Consider the following 21,027-nt stretch of genomic DNA (forward strand, 5'->3'; position numbering starts at 1 on the left):
CTACTCAACACTTCCTCACAGCCTCAGATTTGTAAATTCTTATTTTATGGGTGGGTCTAAATTCAATGAAGTACAGCTTTTGTCTCTATAGTGACATCTGTTGAACATCCCCTGCTTTCCTTTGTGCTATAGTGAAATGGAACCAAGTCCCAGTCGCTCTCCAATCGCAGCTTCTGCAGATCGTCAAGAGCAACAGCCAGGCCAATGTACCCGTGGCCACGCCCCTGACACAGGGCAACACCAAAGGTACAGTAATTACATCCATATCAGATCTATTGCTCATTATCATATTCCCTCGCTGGTTCTAAGTGTAAAAATGTCGCTGAACAGAACATTGGGCAAATGTTTCCCTGTTCTGTTTGTTTTACAGTTGATCGGGAGGTAAAGATATGCCCCCGATGTGGAGCCCAATTCAAAATGCAAGAAGCACTTCAAGGACATATGTGTGTAAGAAGCTTAATTAAATGCACCATAGAACATTCCAGATATTAAACCATGAACATTCACCACTAGTAATGATGAGAATGATGGCAATTTAAACTGTATTGAATTCCCCCCTCCCAGTTCTGCTGTCCAGACCTGGTCATTACTGCTGGGCCTTCCAGCAGCAGTGGCACTCAGAACCCCCTGCCAGAACTGGCTCCCAGCTCCAACCCAGACCCTCCGCCTAAGGTGGTTATGCTAGTGGATGATTTCTACTATGGCCACTTCGCGGGGCAACAGTCCCTGGTCGACAGCCAGCCCACGAAGCTGAACTATTCCTTCAAATGTGTCATCTGTCCCAAGAGGTCCAATAGCAACATTAGGTGAGGATGGGGTCCCCTGCTCCAGATACACACACACAGTATGTACACATACAGGCTGACCATAAATTGATTTGAAATGACAACATTTAGGGGTAGAAGTATCAATCAAATGTTTGCATGTGATATATTGCCACAAAAGTATCTGGACCACTTATTCAAGTGTTAGAACTATGCAAATGCAAATCTCAATTGATGGAAGGATGTTAACTGTGTGTGCGTGCTCGGCAGGCTGATGGACCACATGAAGCAGCACCCAGAGATGACTAAATGGGTGGACCAGCTGACCTCCTGCCAGCACTGCTTCCGCCAGTTCTCTACCAGCGCCCAGCTCCAGTACCATGTGGAGAATGCCCACGGGCCCACTCAGTCTTCCAGTACACCCTCACATTACCATACTTACATATTCACCTGTTGTTAAATATGCATCCTGTGAGATATATTTTCTTATGATTAAACTAAGTTGCATTTGATGGAGGATTTGTGATTTGTTTTATCTATTGACCGTGCAGCTTGTTGTAAGATCTGTGAGTGGGCGTTTGAGAGTGAGCCTGTGTTCCTGCATCACATGAAGAACACCCACAAACCAGGAGAGATGCCCTATATTTGCCAGGTTGGTAACCTTTCACCTCCAGTTAAACAGGATAGAATAAATGCTGGCCTTTCCATTTCCTCTCAGAACCACACCTTCCTGAAGTCCCATCCCTTCTTCTTTTCAAGGTGTGTCGGTACCGGTCTTCTTTCTTTTCTGATGTGTACAACCACTTCTGTACCAATCATGCAAAGACGTGCAACCAGCTGTGTGTCTACTGCCTGAAGGTGTTCAAGAGCCCCAACTCCTACCAGCAGCATTACATACGACACCAGGTAGAGGAACAACCCAGGCCCATTACATTTTATGTCATTTAGCAGACGCTCTTATCCAGAACAATTTACAGTAGTGAGTGCATACATTTTCTCGTACTGGTCCCCCGTGGGAATCAAACCCACAACCCTGGTGTTGCAAGTCCCATGCTCTACCAACTGAGTGACACAGGACCATAAAAAAGTAAGGATCGTTCCCATTTAAAACTTCAAGGAAGGTATTTTCTTAAAGTGCAAAAACGTATTTATGGCCTGGTTTCCCAGACTCATATTATACCTAGTCTTAGATTAAACACCAATCTCAACAGAGCATCTTCATTGTAAGTGTGTATTTAGTCCAGGACTAGGATTCATCTGGGTCTGGGAAACCGGTCCCATGTGTTTTATAAAGGCAGTGATACTGCAAAGTAGGCGTTGCAAGAAAAAGTGTTTTGTAAACTCTTGTACAAAGAGTTCTTCTGCAGTTTATGTATAGCCCTGAAACGCTGAACCCAACTCTTGATTTTTCAGGCCAGTAGAGCGAGTCACTGCAACAAGTGCCGTTTGCAGTTCCTCTCTGCCACGGACAGGATGGAGCACAAAACCCACAGCCACAGGACCTTCCGCAAACCCAAGCAGCTGGAGGGGCTCCAACCTGGGACTAAAGTGAGTTGATGAACAGCTTCATTTCACTGATTAGACCTTCTCTTACTTGTGCCACAAAGTGGTGTCATCCACAGAGACATGTCTTGCCACTTTATCTACACTCTTAGTAGAAAAGGTGCTTTCTGCTATTCCCATAGGAGAACCTTTGAAGAACCTTTTTTGGTTCCATGTAGAATCCTTACAGGGGGTTCAACATGGAACCCAACATAAGGGTTCTACATGGAACCCAAAAGGGTTCTCCTATGGGGATAGCCGAAAAACCCTTTTGGAACTATTTTTTCTAAGAGTGTAGAGATTCAGGCAATTTACTTGTTGGACAGAACAACGGTTAACCAAAAGGAAATGCATGTCCTAGATCAAGAAGAGTTATATTAGTATAGGTATAGTATTCATAAGTAAAATGGGGTTAAACACTGTGTTCTATTCTTGTCTGTGTACTTAGGTGACCATCAGGGCATATTCCCACCACAAGGGACAGTTGCCCAAGAATGTACCTATGGACTACAAGACGACAGGCCCCACTCCTCAGGCGGGCCAGACCTACACAAACATACAACATAAACTACAACATCAGTCCAAACCACCTCCACAAACAACCAGAACCACCATGAGGAAATCCATCAAGCAGTTGGACCTGCTCACCAAGTTTCAGAAACGGAGGTGAGTAATAGTCATATTGTTGTACATGGAGCGACTACAAATCCCAGGAGCTCTTCTATCATTAATCTCAGACTTAGTTTTTGATTGAGAAGTGTGACAGTAGCGCTAGCTTGCCCTCTGAGAGCATGTATAAACATAATCATCATTTGGTGGGTGTTTGTTATTTTTCACACATGTACAAGTGTGTATTAATACGTGTGTGAGTTGGAAATACGTTTTTTTTTTGCATATCCCAACTCTCCCTGAAACACCCTTGGAGGGTTGGCTCACGGCCAGGGTGATGTATAAACGCATATATTGTGGCTGAAGTGTCTGACCTCTGTGTGACCTCTACAGTGTGTCTCTAGTCAAGCAGCGATGCATGGAGTGCAGCTCAGACGTACCCAGCTTCCCCGACCACTACCCCACCTTCGTCCACTGTGCCGTGTGCCCCTACAGTACCTGCTGTTCGCGCTCCTACGCAGACCACATGATTACGTGAGTCAAGCTTCAATATAGATCATGTTTTATTAGTCAAAGAAACAATGGTTCATTCATTGATCATAGATGACTTGGACAGTTTGATAGTGTTCATTTCTCTTGTTGCAGAAATCATGCACCACGTATGAAAACCAACCGGGTCCCCCTGCACAAGCGGCCTCCCCCTTGGTAATGGAAACCTTTTCTGCTGTGTTTTTGATCTTTTTTTGCCTTGCCAGTTACTAGGGACATGTTCCAACCTTCTTTCCCTCTGTTCCACACAGCTATTTGAAGCTGCGGTGTGAGCTCTGTGACTTCAGCTCTCAGACAGGGGACCTTATGGCCAAGCACCTGGCCCAGGACCCAAGTCACGGCTCCAGCACCTGTACACCAAACGGTAGGTGTCTTCAAGCTCCCCACAGAACTCCAAACAGATAGCCTTTGCATGTCAGTTTTACCATGGAAGGAGAAAGATGCTTTATATTTGCAGTTTAGAAAATGTTTTGAAATTGCTAGCACAATTTATAAAGTGTATACTACTACGTACAATGCATAAGCATTTAGACATGAACATTTATACACCATTCATCTTATTCATTAAATGTACTATAACGTAGAACCAGGATGGCAACACCCTAACAAAATGTATCTATTCATGGTGACATTTTGTGCAAAATGTGGCAGCAAAAGAGCCCCATGATTTGACATCTAGTTGTGGTGGGTTGCTGTCCTTATTTGCTTTGTTGTTTAACTTGGCCTGATGCCAAATGTTTTGTTGCACAAGGTGTTGAGCTTATCTCCCCTTGTGAACACTGAAAGACATGGTAGGATTCACACCAGATATTGTACAGTGAGACATGGTTCACACCAGATATTGTACAGTGAGACATGGTTCACACCAGATATTGTACAGTGAGACATGGTTCACACCAGATATTGTACAGTGAGACATGGTTCACACCAGATATTGTACAGTAAGAGACATGGTTCACACCAGATATTGTACAGTGAGAGACATGGTTCACACCAGATATTGTACAGTGAGAGACATGGTTCACACCAGATATTGTACAGTGAGACATGGTTCACACCAGATATTGTACAGTGAGAGACATGGTTCACACCAGATATTGTACAGTGAGAGACATGGTTCACACCAGATATTGTACAGTGAGAGACATGGTTCACACCAGATATTGTACAGTGAGAGACATGGTTCACACCAGATATTGTACAGTGAGAGACATGGTTCACACCAGATATTGTACAGTGAGAGACATGGTTCACACCAGATATTGTACAGTGAGACATGGTTCACACCAGATATTGTACAGTGAGAGACATGGTTCACACCAGATATTGTACAGTGAGACATGGTTCACACCAGATATTGTACAGTGAGAGACATGGTTCACACCAGATATTGTACAGTGAGAGACATGGTTCACACCAGATATTGTACAGTGAGACATGGTTCACACCAGATATTGTACAGTGAGAGACATGGTTCACACCAGATATTGTGGAGTGCCCATAAAATCCCCTCATATAGGACACCAGAGGGGGCCTTCAATCATAAATATTTGTACATCTATATTGGTTAGAACAAGGCCTTATGATCTGGTCATGAGGTCACACTAAAGCTATTGGCCCTACCTAATGTTAAACTATTTTTACAAACTTGTAAACACACAAAAAAATGAAATGGTGAGCGAGTATAGGCTGTGTGTATGTGTGTGTGTGTGTGTGTACAAAAAGTAATGTGGAAAAAGATGAACCACACACTTATTCACAACCACACACAACAGGTGTTTGTTACCACACATTCCCCTTCTCTTCATTAATGAGGTCAAAGAACTCTACATGGCTGCATCCCATGTTGCTCATTCACACATTATCATCAACTAGATTCAGCCACGTGACCATTTTAGTTTTTCTTGAGGGGATGGTCAGGGGGCCAAAACATAATTACAAATCATTTGTAGACTGCAAATTGACCTCAAAGCCCAAACGGATATAATATTTGACTAAAACATAATTTCAAACCTAGCTTACATTTGTATAAGATCACATATCTCTCTATTATGCGTGGGAATACGTTGGAACAGGAAATATAAATCACCTGGCCCTGATTTGCTGGTGTGTTTACAGTCTTATGTCCAACAAAGAGGCCTGCGGGCTGCCACTTGTGGAACCCTGCATTACAGAAACTGACAGATTGTTGTACATCAAGACACACTCCAAAGCATGTTTTGTGCCAAAGTAAATAGGAAAATGTGTGTAGTCTAAAAATGACCCAAGTGCAGAGGAGTAATGTCTTACCAAGGAGACAGTCTGCATACCAATCTGTTTTCCTCTGCCGTTTATGTTGTTTTCAGACTACTGGCCAGTTGAGAAGGTGTTATATTTTTCCCTGTTCTCGTTCTATACACATGGTGTTGTAAAAGTGGACTTGCGCTGACATAAGAAATGGCCCAGGGTGTTTATGAAAGAAAAGTTGTCAACTTGGCTCTGTGGAGCAGAAGACTAACTGTTGTTCCTGTGATCCCCTTCCCTCCCCCACAGAGTCTCTGGAGTCTGACATTGAGTTCTGCCAAGAGGAGGAGGACAAATCCAGGGGGGGTGTGGAAGTGGGGAGGTCTGAATGGGCGTTAATGGAGAACTGGAGAGAGCCTCTGCTGAGAGGCACCAACGCCGCAACCATCCTCGACTTCACAGAGAGCTGCGGTCCTCGCCAGTCCTTAAACAAAAACAGTGACGCTGTCGACTACTTCAACCTGCTCTTCCCGTACTCGCTCATGGAGCTCATCGCCAACGAGACCAACGCCAAGGCCAAGACCTGCCAGTTTCTTGGGCAGCGTGACCCGGACTGGGTCCCTGTTGCCGCTCACGAGATCAAGGGCTTCATAGGTCTCAGTATCCTCATGGGCCTTCAGAGCCTCCCAGAGCCTGCCAACTACTGGTCCTGGCAGCACTACGACAACTGCCACACCTTCTTCAGGGCCATGTCCATCAAGCGCTTCCAGCAGATCTCCAACAACATCTGGATGGGTAGTCTGCTCACCTCCATGGAGGAGGAGGAGGAGGGGGAGGGCAGTGGCAGCGACAGGCTGCGTCTCTTCAGACCTATGCTGAGCATCCTTGGCGACTCCATGTGGGAAGCCTACCAACCCAACCGGTGCCTGGCCATCGACCGGGCCCTGCTGCCCAGCCTGGAGACGGAGGCCGGCCAAGCCAAAGGGAACCCCAAGGCCCAACCAGGGGTGTGGCTGCTGTGTGACTCCAAGTCTGGCTACTGCCACCGACTGCTCATCCACATGGGGAGGGAGAAGGAGAATGAGCTGGGGTTCAGTGTAGTTCCCCCCTTAGTGGAGGGACTCCAGCAGAAACACCACCAGCTCTTCCTGGGTAGCTCACTGGCCTCTGCCCCTCTCATGCAGAAGCTCTTGGACCAGGGCATTTACGCCTCCAGCTCCTTTCCTCCACCAAGTCCCATCCTCCCCAGGGAGCTGTGGGAGCAGGGTCAGCTGGAGAAGCCTGGGGACTTCCTGCAGAGGCAGTTGGGTCCCCTGCTGGCCACCCGCTGGAAAGACACCAAGGAGATGGGCTGCCTGTCCACCAACGCCAGGCCGGGGCAGCCAGACACAGTGTGGAGGAAGTCTCAAACCAAAGTGGGCGAACTCAGCCCCATCGAGCGGCCCTTAGCCTTCCGACTTCTGCAGGAGAATATGCGAGGAGTGGACATCTGCAAACAGCTGCTTGCCTGCAACCCTCTAGGAGGGCTGCCACTAGACAAGCACTGGCGCAGTCTCTTCTGGTTCCTGGTCAACCTGAGCATAGTCAACGCCTTCATAGTGCTGCGGGAGAGCCGCAAAGAGAACCCACCGTCATGGGTGCAGGGCGGACTCTTTACCCAGGCAAACTTTCGAAAGCGCTTAGGGCACCAGCTAGCCAAGTGTGCAGAGAGACAAGCACGCATCCACTCTGAGAATAAAGAGGGACTAGCGAGTGTGCGAGAAGTTGCCCTGCAAGGCAATCCAAATAAACTAAGGCACAGATTGGTTAAACTCACCGCCAAGACCAAGAGATGCAAGAACTGCAATCTGAAGAACCTGCGCCATGAGAGCGTGTTTGGATGCATCGTTTGCAAAGCCAACCTGTGCAAGCAGCCCAGCTGCTTCTGGGAGTATCATGGCTTCTCACCCCACCACTCAGGTCAATCATTTATTTGATGTTTTGTAGATGCACACACAATAATATCATCTCTTGTGATACCAAAACACATACAGTATATAATCAATTCAAGACTAGCTTCATCTCTATGAGTATACAAGCGTCAAAGACATTGTCTGTGACTGCTTGACAGGGGAACTGTGAAGGATGATATTAATAATACATTATGACAGGGAAAACAAAGTCTACATAGTTCAACCTGAAACCTGAAAGAAATGTTTGTTGTAACACTTACATTTAGCTGCGTGCTCTTTCTTTTCAAATCTAAATCTCTTATCCTCTCTCTCTTTTTTTTTTTAACAGGCTCCCCTAATGTTGGATTCATCATGGAGGACATGAGGTACTTTACGAGACACACTCCAGCCGTTTCACACAATTTACTCCCCCAAAATATTGTGATTAATTGAAATGTTTTATCTTTCATGCCTCAAATACCACTCATCTTTCTTTCCTGCAGAAACACCACGGGAGCAGACCGCTTTGACGACAGCAGCGAGTGGGGTCCCTTAGGGCCGGAGAGTGACCTGGACGAGGCAATGGCCCCAGTGGAGGACATGGGCTCAGACACAGACAATGAAGAAATGGAGGTTGAAGGTCTTGGCAAAGACGTTGATGAAATTGTTAATGAAGGGGAGTCTAAACAGCAGCCTGCCGTATCTGATCCTCCCGTCACCCCTCCGACAGTACGCCCGGTGGTAAAAGAACGAGAGGACACCCTCTCTGTGCGTCTGCTGAGGATAGTGCTGTTCGCTCTGTGCTGCGGGGAACGTCAAGCCGCCAAGCAGCTATCCACCCAGTCTAATCTCATCCGGACCTGGCTGAAGAACAAGGAGAAGCAGCTGGAACGTGATGGCCGGGGACCCGGCAAGGGAGAGGCGGTGGAGCGCATGGTGGAGTGGGTCATGGCCCAGCGAGAGCAGCAGCTGCCACTCAACGAGAAGAACCTTTTTCAGAGGGCTTCTGAGATCCACAGCCAGGACGGTCACAGCAGCGCCTTCCGCATCTCTTACGACTGGGCTGTGAGCTTCATGCTGCAGCATAGCCTTGGCTGGCAGGCTGTTGGGCGGACTGCCACGGTCAGCTGCCGCTTGCCACGCTCCATGGAGGACAACGCTAACTCCTTCACCAAGTTCACCCGCAAGCACATCCAGGCCCACGATCTGCCCCACACAGGCATAGCTGCCATGGACGAGCTGTCTGTCTTTGTAGACATTGAGGCGCTTGCAGATCCAGCCAAAGTGGATAAAGAAGAGGCTCTCCAGCTGGTGGGAACCAGGGAACCTCTGGTCACCATCTATCTTTCAGCGCTGGCCGATGGCACCATGCTACGCACCCTGGTCCTAATCAAGGGGCAGCTCCCCAAGATGCAGGGCACATGCCTCCCCAACTCTGTCCTGCTGGAGGCCAAGGTGGAGGGATTCACCAGGGACGAGGAGTTGGCACTGTGGGAGTCTCAGGTGTGGCGCCAACATATGCTGGACCAGAACAGGAGTACCAAAGGCATGCTGATCCTGGACGGCCACCGTGGACACGTGTCTAAGGACTTCTTGACCACCCTTGGTGCCACTGGCACCCTTCCGGCCGTGGTCCCCGCTGGCTGCACCTGCCGCCTCCAGCCCCTGGAGATGTGCCTGCGGCCCGTGCTGCAGAGTTTCTTGCTGGCCCGCTGGGCCCGGCTGGCTGCCGAGGGTGGGGCAGCAGGGGCCACACACAAAGACCTAGTGCAGCTGCTAGTGGCCTGGCTAGTGGAGGCCTTGTCCTACCTAGAGGAACAGCCTGATCTGCTGCGACAGTCCTTTCACCTTACTGACTTGGTCCCTGGGCAGCGGGACCAGGAAATGACCAAGACTCTGGCAGAGACCCAGTCAGAGCTGATGAGTACTCTCAGAGAGGCCCTGCTAGGTCCTGAGGTTCTGGAGCCAGAGTCACCAGCAGAGCTCGCGCAGGAAGACAGCAGGGGTACAGAGGACATGGAGGCTGGAGAAGAGAGGGTAGATGAGAAGCAAGAGACTGGAGAAGAGAGGGTAGATGAGGAGCAAGAGGCTGGAGAAGAGAGGGTAGATGAGGAGCAAGAGGTTAATAAAGAAGGGAAGGTAGATGAAGAGCAGGAAAGTGAAGAAGGGACATTAGATGAGAATCACAAGGTAGCTATAGAAATGGACACAACAAAGGATAACATCTTGGAAAAGGGAGAAGAAGATATGGAGCCGCTGCCAGAGAGCCAGGAGGGTCCCATGAGGAGGTCTCCCCCTCTTAGTCCTTCCCTTTCACAAACTCTGAGTTGAATACTTCGGTCCTACTCAAGAACATCTGCCGTGTTGCCTTAGGCCACACAGCCTGTGGGTCTTCCCTGCAAAAATGGCCACAGAAGATTACAGTGCATACTGTTAAAGTACAATTGGTCAACCTTTTTTAACCTTTTTTTTATGTCATCAGTGTGGGGAAACTGAGTGGGGATCCCTTGTTTGACTTGACAGGTTCTATGTTTTGCTTTAATGAACACTATGACGCACAACAGACTCCATCAACCGTAAGGCATGTTCTTGTGGTGTTAGAAATCAAATCTAAACAGATCATCAACTGAACACAAAACATTTTAAGGTGCTATACTGTACATTAATGCATTCTTAATTCAGTTTGAGAATATTTGCTATGCATTGTTTAGTATTTTCTAAAAGTTCAATGCCTTTTTGACAGATTGGTGTTGGTTTACAAATTTGCCCCCAACTTTTTCTTCCTTATTCCTTATTGCACTCAAATGACTTTACATACATTCTTTCCTTACCTTGAAAGTAGCCTAAACGATGGGCTAGAGAGACTCAGCCATATTGCTAGAAGGCTAGTAATGATGGCCTACAGCTATATAGAGTATTCTATTTATCTTAAGGACTTATAAACAAATGTGATTTGGGTGAACTACCATGTTCTCTTGCCTGTGTCTGTCAGATTGTAGTACTGAGGAAGGGTTGACAAGCTTCAGAAATGTTGGGAATGTTGAATTCCTTATGGAGTTACATAATATCGAATGCATTTTGCAGATGTCCAATATGTTCTTTAACAAGTATCTGAACTGTACCTCATTTGTCACAGTCATGGACACACAGAGATGAAATTAAATTCATCCTTTCTTTTCTGACTTGTCTTTGGTCTGCTCAATACTTCCAAAGGGACATGGGGGATATTGAAATCGTGACAACCTCAGTCCTGAAGATTCTGAATCTCTTGTAAGAAAAACATTTCCTGCATTTGATTAGGCGTGAGAGGCACAATCTGAGATATTTCCTGCAGCTCAGTGGTCATTTTGATTAATGACATAGCCTACCCTTACAATTCTTGATCAAATAGAACTTAAAAAATGTCTTATGGGTTTGTACAATTATCTATCATATCATACGGTCTAATTCAAAATATACGTTTTTAAATACATTACAGACTGAAATGACATCTTCAAAATATGATTAAAAAAGCAGTCACTATTTTATAGTTTAAGTCCTTACATTCATAGCTGCGTCTCATTTGAAATAGGTTGTTTTTGTCTACGGACTGAAACACAATATTGGTAAAACTCCAGATTGTGGCTTTAATCTCACATTTCCTCATTGCGAGTTACGCAAGAGATGACCCCTTGACTCAGTCTAAGTATGAAGGTAGCACGAGTTTTATAGACCGTATATCTAATCAGTATGGACCATAGGAAATAAACTAAAACAACACTTTAAACTGCATATTTATTTTATAGTGCAGAACATGTTACCTTGCTTTGCGCCAGAAACGTGTCAGCTAAATGTTATGTTGCCATCAAAGCAAGTTTTATCAAACTATAACAGAGGGCAGGACAATCGCGCGGGGGTATCTCTTCTTTCATATATTAATGGATGAGTTCGTTACATATTTTAGATCATATTTTAGATCATGCCATTGTCTATTGGTCGCAAAACGGAATCTCCACCGCCGGGGCACCGGGCCATGCAAAACGAAATGCACTCAATACTTACTTCTACGTGCAGCGTTATGCTGCCATAAACACTCCCTTTTTTTCCCTCAAGTCATTTACCCTACAAAACCTGCCCAACCATTCCTACACTCATATCAGCTGAAATAATTTATAGCAAACCCGGATCCCTGTGGATACCTTGGACGAATAAAGTCTGCAGGATGGGTTTGTCCAATCTTCATGCTTTTTCACTCATTTTCGTAGCTTTTAGGAGATCTGTCAAAACACGTTGAAATGGGTAATGACGAAGTTAATGATTGAACGTGGACTAGAACATAATGCTAACCACCTCCATAGTGTCAACTTTTCATTAGTAATTTAACTTGGAGCTGAATGTGTTATTGTGTTATAAATGCATATTTGAGTAAGACAACCAATTAAATACGTTCAAAACGAAAATAAGTGTGAGTAATTGCGCACGTCCGTGCGGCAGTTCTTGTTGAAAATATGTGAATCCGAATTCCATTGCTGAGTAGTCAGTTAGTTTAACCGACAATTACGTATACAAATGTGTTTACATATTGGCACTCGTGCATTGCCTTACAAATGCAAAAGGACTGGATGAAATGGAAGTTACAGCGACGTCTCAATTAGATTTAATCATGTAATGTTTCCCTTATTAAGCTGCTTGCTATGTTTTACTATAGGATACTTTGTCTTTCACACACTATTTTGAATGAATAAAGTAAAAAGTGTTTTCAGCATGGACCTAAACACCTGGTCACACAATTGCATAGGTTTGGTGGTTTAAATCAGTGGTTCCTAGTACCCCTGGTTGGGAAACACTGGTCTAAATGATGCAGCCACCAGACTGCCTGCTTCACATTGCGTAAGTAGCTGTTTATTCTCGTGTGCAGTGACGGGAAATTGGGGGGGGGGGGTTGGAGTTCAGTGTGAAAGGTTTCTTGCTCTTGTGCTTGTTGCCTTGTTCATCTTAAATGATCCACTTTATAATGATGCTTCAGCAGAACCACAAACAACCTTTTATGCATTATTACATTTTAATTTTTACAATTAAATGAAAATGTCCCTTTGACAGTTAGACTAGCCTATTTTCATAACAGAGAATTTGGTAGATCCATCAATGACGCAAGAGGCTCATCCATGTTTCTTTGGACCTGCAACAGTCAAACCCATTAAATGAACGGAAGCTGAACTTGTAGGCTTGTGTATCTTAGAATGAATTGTGTTGGGAAATGTTGGACTGGAGACTAGTTTCCTGGAAGACTGCTTGATATCTGACATCTGCTGTGGTTTCCACATGTTGTTTTTCTTCACTATTGTTTCTCAGCTGCAACAATGGTTTAGGCCAAAACCATTGTTTGCCACGTGGAAGGAAAAAGGCACAGCTTTGATCATGACAAAAGCAATGGTTTATTCCAAGTAAAGGCAGCACTAAATTATGGCAGGGTTTGGTACAATGCCAAAGACAACCAGCACTCTGGATCAGCAGAGTCCTAAATTCCACAGATATACATAGAGATGATTTCATTGTCTCACTTTGCTTTAGCAACAGTAGCCTTACCATTCATGCTAATGAAGCTTATCTGAAATCTATACAGTCTCTGAACCATTGTTGTCTAGACCCAGTCACCATAAGAGTTTAGGACCCTGAGATGGGCTTTAACCACTTGTTCTGTACTCAGCAAACTGGATGCAGTTTATCACAGTGCCATCCGTTTTGTTACTAAAGCACCTTGTACCACTGCGACCTGTATGCTCTAGTCGGCTGGCCCTCGCTACATATTCGTTGCCAGACCCACTGGCTCCAGGTCATCTACAATCCATGCTAGATAAAGCTCCGCCTTATCTCAGTTCACTGGTCACTATGGCAACACACCTGCTGGAGCGCGTGCTACGGGTAGATCTCACTGATCAACCCTAAAGCCAACATCTCATTTGGCCGCCTTTCGTTCCAGTTTTCTGCTGCCTGTGACTGGAACGAATTGCAAAAATCGCTGAAGTTGGAGACTTATCTCCCTCACCAACTTCAAACATCTGCTATCTGAGCAGCTAACCGATCGCTGCAACTGTACATAGTCTATCAGTAAATAGCCCACCCAATTTACCTACCTCATCCCCATACTGTTTATATTTATTTACTTTTCTGCTCTTTTGCACACCAGTATCTCTACCTGTACATGACCATCTGATCATTTATCACTCCAGTGTTAATCTGCTAAATTGTAATTATTCACCTACCTCCTCATGCCTTTTGCACACATTGTATATAGACTTTTTTTCTTTTTCTACTGTGTTATTGACTTGTTAATTGTTTACTCCATGTGTAACTCTGTCTGTTCACACTGCTATGCTTTATCTTGGCCAGGTCGCAGTTGTAAATGAGAACTTGTTCTCAACTAGCCTACCTGGTTAAATAAAGGTGAAATAAAAATAGAAATCATGGTTACTGACCCGACCCTGTCAGTCTCTTGTGAATCGATGTCTGCACTGTTGACTTGAGTGGATTGCTATTATTCTGTCAATCAAGACGTATGATTAGGGAGCAGGAACTCTCAGTGGGGTGTTGACACCATAGTGGGAATGTCTTTTTTTTGGTTAAATATTACACACACAATTGGCCTAAAAATAGTTAACACTTATCTGTACATGTCTATATGACCTTGATATATAATGTTATGATTCTGACATATTAATGAACAGAATCTGCACACTGATATACTCAACAGTGCTCTGTTTATTTATTTTGACCCTAGGGTCAAACATTGGCACAAACATTGTGTGTGCATTTATCTACGATTCTGATGGCTGCCAGTAACAGCATCCTTGGGAAAGGAAGACAAAGTGGACAAATGAATGTCTCCTTTCAGACACTCATTCTGCAGCAGTTTTACAACAAAGTGTGTCTACATGACTTACCTGTGATGAAACTTCTAGGTCATTTTAAACGTATGACGAATGCATATGACTTATAGGTCTGACAGTTCTGTGGTTACCTGCCATAGATGTTCAGCAGTAATAGTAAACACAGATTGCTGTGTGTGGTAATACAGTTATTTTGAGCTCTCTATGAAAAATACATTTGCTGTTTGTTTTTTCAGCAACTAAATGCACAGGCTGTGGACCTGGCTACAAAAGTCCACTGGATGCCATGAAGGGTGAGTGTCATTTTCTGGGAAAGACAAGCTTAGCTCACCCCCATGTGTTTTAGGAGGGATTGACATTAAGGTCTACAGGGCACTTGCCCATTGGACAAGTCGGGACCATTTTATAATTGATTATTTTTTTAAACTTTTAATTTTTTTTGTTGGCTCCTTGAGTTTGTCAGTTGCATGAAAATATTTACATGCACAAATGCCATAAATGGTCTATTTTACTAAAACATTGGGAGGAACCAGACCTCAGTTGTAGGCTACTGGAATTCTTTGGCTTGATTCTTTGCGCTTTGTTTGGTTATATTCAGTAAAATAAAATAAAAACACCTCCCCCGATGGGGAAACCACAGAGCACTCAACTTACCTGACTGGTCAGTTGACTAGGAAATAGTGCAACCCTTAATATCAATCCCTCTTTGGGATTTGTGTTTGTCATGGTTCTTGTGGTCAAGGAGGAGTGAATGACAGTAGTGACTGAAATGGGGCTCTTGTTTTTGAAGGTCCACGTGAGGAGATTGTGTACTTGCCCTGCATTTATCGCAACACTGGAATCCAAAAACCAGACTACCTTGCCACTGTCGATGTGGACCCCAAGTCTCCTACTTATTGTCAGGTACTGCTGATCTACATCAAACAACCACTGCATTGCTTTTGATTTCACACCTGTCTTCATTAGTCAGTGGTCGTTAGTTTAAATACTGAAGAGATGACAGTATTATATATGACCTTTGACCTTGTGGATTAAAGGGTGACCTGTAATGTTTGCACCTACAGGTCATCCACAGACTGCCCATGCCCAACCTGAATGACGAGCTACACCACTCTGGTTGGAACGCCTGCAGCAGCTGTTTTGGCGACTCATCCAAGAAGCGCAACCGACTTATCCTGCCCTCGCTCATCTCCTCCCGGGTCTACATAGTGGACACTGGGACAGACCCCCGCGCGCCACAGATGCACAAGGTAAAGGGTCACCCTTCTACAGCAGGTGATTGATTATAGTGATACTACAGTACTCGATGACCATGTTGCACAGCTGTTATGTTTTTTTCAGAACCTCAACAAATGAAATAGACACATCAAATCCAGTCAACACCACACAGTCAGACACAACAAATCCAGTCAACACCACGCAATGAATCAAAAACAGACAATTGAATGTACAGATTTGGTCAAGCCTCCTACCCATCTCTCACCAACAGCCCAATATGGATAATTTGTTTTGTAAAGGAAAGTGTCCTTCCCATGCAGGTCGTAATCTGATTTAAACCAAAGGATTGCTTCCTCACAGATTGTGGAGCCCACAGATATCTTCTGGAAGACGGGCCTGGCCAACCCCCACACCACACACTGCCTGGGCAATGGCCAGATTATGATCAGCAGCATCGGAGATCCATCTGGCAATGGAAAAGGTAGGAGGAGACCACACGCTGCAGTAGGGGGACAGACAGTGTGTTCTGGGCAAAAGAAAGCAGACAATACCTGATGCTTCTCTCCTTGTCCTCAGCCTCATACAATGTATGTGACCTTGAAAAACTTTACTTTGTATCATAAGGATAGGGATGAATAAAACACGCCTATATTTAAGCAATAAGCCCCAGGGGGTGTGGTATATGGCCAATATAACACGGCTAAGGGCTATTCGTAGTCATGACGCAACGTGGAGTGCCTGGATACAGCCCTTAGCCGTGGTATATTGGCCATATACCAAAAACCCCTGAGGTGCCAAATTGCTATTATAAACCGGTTACATACGTAATTAGAATACAAATAAATGGTTTGTTCTACCCGTGGTATACGGTCTGATATACCATAGCTTTCAGCCAGTCAGCATTTAGGGATGGAACCACCCAGTTTTTATAATAAGGGACTAAGGCTCTACAATCCACAATGATAAAGAATAGTGGGCGGGGCAAGGGAGTGTCATTTAGGCAAGTTAATATTCATTTGGATTAGATGACTGATGCAGGATGTGTTTCTCTCAGGTGGCTTTATCTTGCTGGATGGTAAAACGTTTGAGGTGGTTGGTAACTGGGAGCTGCCTGGTGAGGCGGCACCTTTTGGTTATGACTTCTGGTACCAGCCCCGACACAACGTCATGATGAGCACCGAATGGGGAGCGCCCAAAGCCCTCGCCTACGGTTTCAACCTGGAACATGTCAAAGAAGGTGTGTAAATAGAGGTGATACATGTGTTTTGTATTACACTTGTTGAGTAGAGAGAAATTGTTTCAATGCTGCTGTTCTGTCTGCAGGTCTCTATGGATCGAAGATCCACGTGTGGGACTGGACCACTCACAAGCGGCTACAGTCCCTGGACCTGGGGGAGGAGGGCGCCATTCCTCTGGAGATCCGCTTCCTCCATGATCCCGCCGCCACGGAGGGCTACGTCGGCTGTGCACTCCAAGGAACCGTCTTCCGTTTCTACAGGACACCAGTGAGCAAAACATTCATGCATAGGAAAAAATAGAATAACATGTCTGATCTCTCTTGCATTTGTTTTTGGCTGAGTGTCTTACAAAATGGTACTGTCTCAACAGAAAGGAGAATGGGCTGCTGAGAAGGTTATCCACGTCCCCAGTAAGAAAGTGGAGGGATGGGCTTTGCCAGTGATGCCAAGTGAGTGTGTGTCTGGGAAAATGTTGATGGGAGAGTACTGCAGATTAGGGATACGTTTAACACTTCCAGTACATATTGAACAATTGGAATTGGGTGTAGCTACCCGTTCCATAATCAAATGGAAATGCCTAATTAAATGGGTTTTCCTGAATTTGATGTGTGATCTGTTCATCTCAGGTCTGATCACAGATATTCTGATCTCTCTGGATGACCGCTTCCTATACTTCAGTAACTGGCTGCATGGAGACATACGACAGTATGACATCACAAACAGGAGGAACCCACGTCTGGCTGGCCAGGTGACATCACAAGTTTACAACATGGCTGATTATTTTAAACCCACCAAAAATGTTTCATCTTACAGGCAATGGTCTTGGACAGAGAAGTATTAAACCTGACAAGTGCATATGTTCTTTTTTTATGTGGATACTTAAATGAATCATCTTCATCAGTCTGCCTATGTGATTCGTACCTGTGTTAGTGTCAAGCAAGTGGCCTCCTACATTTACATGTTGGTCATCTAGCAGACTCTCTTATCCAGAGCGACTTACTCAGTTCATTCAACTTAAGGTGGCTAGGTAGGACAGTCTCCTGAAATTGTTAGTTGTCCACTGACTGTGTTCACGTCTCCCTGTGTATTCAGCTTTTCTTGGGAGGGAGCATCCTAAATGATGGCCCTGTCAAAGTACTGGAGGACCCAGAGAATCAGAGCCAACCACCCCCACGCATAATTAAGGTGTGTAAGAATAACAATCTATGCCCAAACTCACTCTTCACACACACACACTGCCAGAATGTCTGCAGTAGGTCAAAGTAGGTGTTTAGGTTGTTTTTAAGGTGCAGACAACGACTTGTGTGTACATGTGATCCACATCAGGGGAAGAGGATCCCAGGGAGCCCCCAGATGTTGCAGCTCAGTCTGGATGGGAAGAGACTGTACGTCACCACCTCTCTCTACAGTGGCTGGGACAAGCAGTTCTACCCAGAAATGATCAAGTGAGGACCTGCTCATCGGTCTTAGATTTTTCTATTACTCAGTGGTGTAAAGTATTTTTAAAGTACTACTTAAGTAGATAGTCTTTTGATACTTAAGTATATTTAAAATCATACTTTGACTCAAGTATTTTTCTGGTGACTTTATTATGAATATATCTTTTTACTCAAGTATTACAATTTCCCACCACTTTACATACTTGTGGTCAATGCACACATGTCAGGAACAGGTTTTTTGTAAGCTATCAAAACATGGATTTGTATGCTATCGCTCTTATTAGTGTTATTCAATATCATGGGCTGCTTCAATAAGATGTTTTGAACACCAATAGCTAGAAACACTATCAAATGAAATACTTGACTCTATTTCTTATTTTCCCTTGTCTGTTTCTCTCTTTGCCCTAGGGAGGGTTCTGTTATGATGCAGATTGACGTGAACACAGCCAATGGTGGCCTCAAGGTGAATAAGAACTTCCTGGTCGACTTTGGGAAAGAGCCCAACGGCCCGGCCTTGGCCCACGAGCTACGATACCCTGGGGGAGACTGCACCTCCGACATCTGGCTGTAAAGTCACGCAGGAGGCCCCAGTTTTCCCTCTCATTCCCATCATACTTTACATAGACTTCATGTAACTCATATTAGTTGGGAACGGGTGGGGAAGGAGGCATACACTCGAGCCTCATGCCCGATAATGCTGCCTATTCATTCTCATGCCCGATAATGCTGCCTATTCATTCTCATGCCCGATAATGCTGCCTATTCATTCTCATGCCCGATAATGCTGCCTATTCATTCCATGCTGCTTTGCTTTAAATGCATAATTGTGCCTTAAGTCATTATCTCATAGACCAAATGTTCTTTGTTACTTCCAATGCCAGTGGTGAAACTGAGGTTTAAAAAAAAATAAACAAATTCTAACATATGGAATTCATAGACTAACATCTGATGGCGACGTACTGTTTTAAGAACATGAAGACGTTCTAATTTTTCATCATTCCTTAATGGCCTGAGTGTGTGTTCAGCAGGGTTGAATGAATCTGTATGTCTGGATTATTGTTTACTCTTAATTTAATAGTAAAATAGATGGGTGTAGTGAAACATGTTGTTTTACAGGGTTAGCCATAGTAGTACAGTGCCCCTATAGTAAATTAGGGTTAAGTGACTTGCTCAAATGCACAACAGGTTTTTCACTTTGTCGGCGCAGGTATTTAAACCAGAAACCTTTCGGTTAGTTACTGGCCCAACGCTCTTAACTACTACGCTAACTACCTCTAACCACCAGTCTACCAATTCTGCTACATTAATAATGGTTTGCATAATTTATTATATAGTTCAGTTGATTTAAATACTCAATGACAACATGTTCATTTGCAAGATATTAATGGTTTTAAATAATACATTGAATAAATGTACTGCATATTCCTACAAGTTTATAGAATGATAATAATTGATCACTGAGTCTCATAGATATGGTTCATTACACTACATGTCTGGAATGACCTTGACGCATGACCCTTAAGCAAATCTATCAAAAGCTTGGGTGAGTCAGTTACCCACTGGCCCAAATATTATCTAAAGTGTATCACTGCAAGGATTTATTTTAAAGGACTTAACATATTGCCAATACTGGTTTGCATTGGAAAATAACTAACTTGGTAGCCAGGTTGTGTGACCTGGAGCAAAGATCCTTTGGCTGGCTGGATTTAGTGGGTAGTGAGCCTTATAATTTATACTTGCTCAACAGTGCCTGCTACTGCCCATAGGTGCAGGTGACCTATAAACTTTTCTCAATTTTACTCCAGGCATGATTTGGGCAGCTACTTTCCTACATCCCTAAACTGAATCAAACCATACTATCAGATCCAATGAGGTGGTTAATTAACATCTCTGTGACAGAGTGGAAATTCCAGAGGGGGACAAACACTCCACACAAACACACCCAAGACACACCATGATCTGGGGCAACAATACTTCTAGGTCTCAGTAGAGTAGTAGTGATGCACCACTACATCCTCCTGCATCCACAGCAGCCAGGCAGAGCACAACTGTGTGATCCAAGTCAAAGCATTGTGATAAAGTGGGGAAACCAAGCATACTATTGACCCATAAAAGGCATTTTTTATATCTGTGGCAATAGTACTTCTACATCTCTGGAAGCTTCCAGCGATACACTTAGTCATCCGCTATGACACATTAAACAAGTGTATAGTAATGAAAGGTATATTATCAATACACTGGTAAAGGATAGGCTTTTTAATTTTTATTTATTTTATTTCACCTTTTATTTAACCAGGTAGGCTAGTTGAGAAGTTCTCATTTGCAACTGCGACATGGCCAAGATAAAGCATAGCAGTGTGAACAGACAACAGAGTTACACATGGAGTAAACAATTAACCAGTCAATAACAGTAGAAAAAGAGAGTCTATATACATTGTGTGCAAAAGGCATGAGGTAGGCGAATAATTACAATTTTGCAGATTAACACTGGAGTGATAAATGATCAGATGGTCATGTACAGGTAGAGATATTGGTGAGCAAAATAGCAGAAAAGTAAGTAAATATAAACAGTATGGGGATGAGGTAGGTAAAATTGGGTGGGCTATTTACCAATAGACCATGTACAGCTGCAGCGATCGGTTAGCTGC

General features: G+C 44.4%; 1 protein-coding gene across 1 annotated transcript; it reads left to right on the plus strand.

Annotated features, from left to right (window-relative positions):
- Window positions 1-11,690: 11,690 nt before the first annotated feature.
- On the plus strand, window positions 11,691-19,804 carry LOC116376342 (methanethiol oxidase-like). The gene is made up of 12 exons (XM_031836254.1): window positions 11,691-11,823; window positions 14,721-14,777; window positions 15,275-15,387; window positions 15,549-15,734; window positions 16,063-16,183; window positions 16,757-16,939; window positions 17,026-17,207; window positions 17,311-17,389; window positions 17,567-17,688; window positions 18,033-18,125; window positions 18,267-18,385; window positions 18,788-19,804. The coding sequence occupies exons 1-12, from the start codon at window positions 11,820-11,822 to the stop codon at window positions 18,948-18,950; spliced, it is 1,422 nt and encodes a 473-aa protein (XP_031692114.1). The 5' UTR covers window positions 11,691-11,819; the 3' UTR covers window positions 18,951-19,804.
- Window positions 19,805-21,027: the final 1,223 nt, after the last annotated feature.

This window comes from Oncorhynchus kisutch, linkage group LG2 (assembly GCF_002021735.2).
Source record: "Oncorhynchus kisutch isolate 150728-3 linkage group LG2, Okis_V2, whole genome shotgun sequence".
Classification (NCBI taxonomy): Eukaryota; Metazoa; Chordata; class Actinopteri; order Salmoniformes; family Salmonidae; genus Oncorhynchus; species Oncorhynchus kisutch.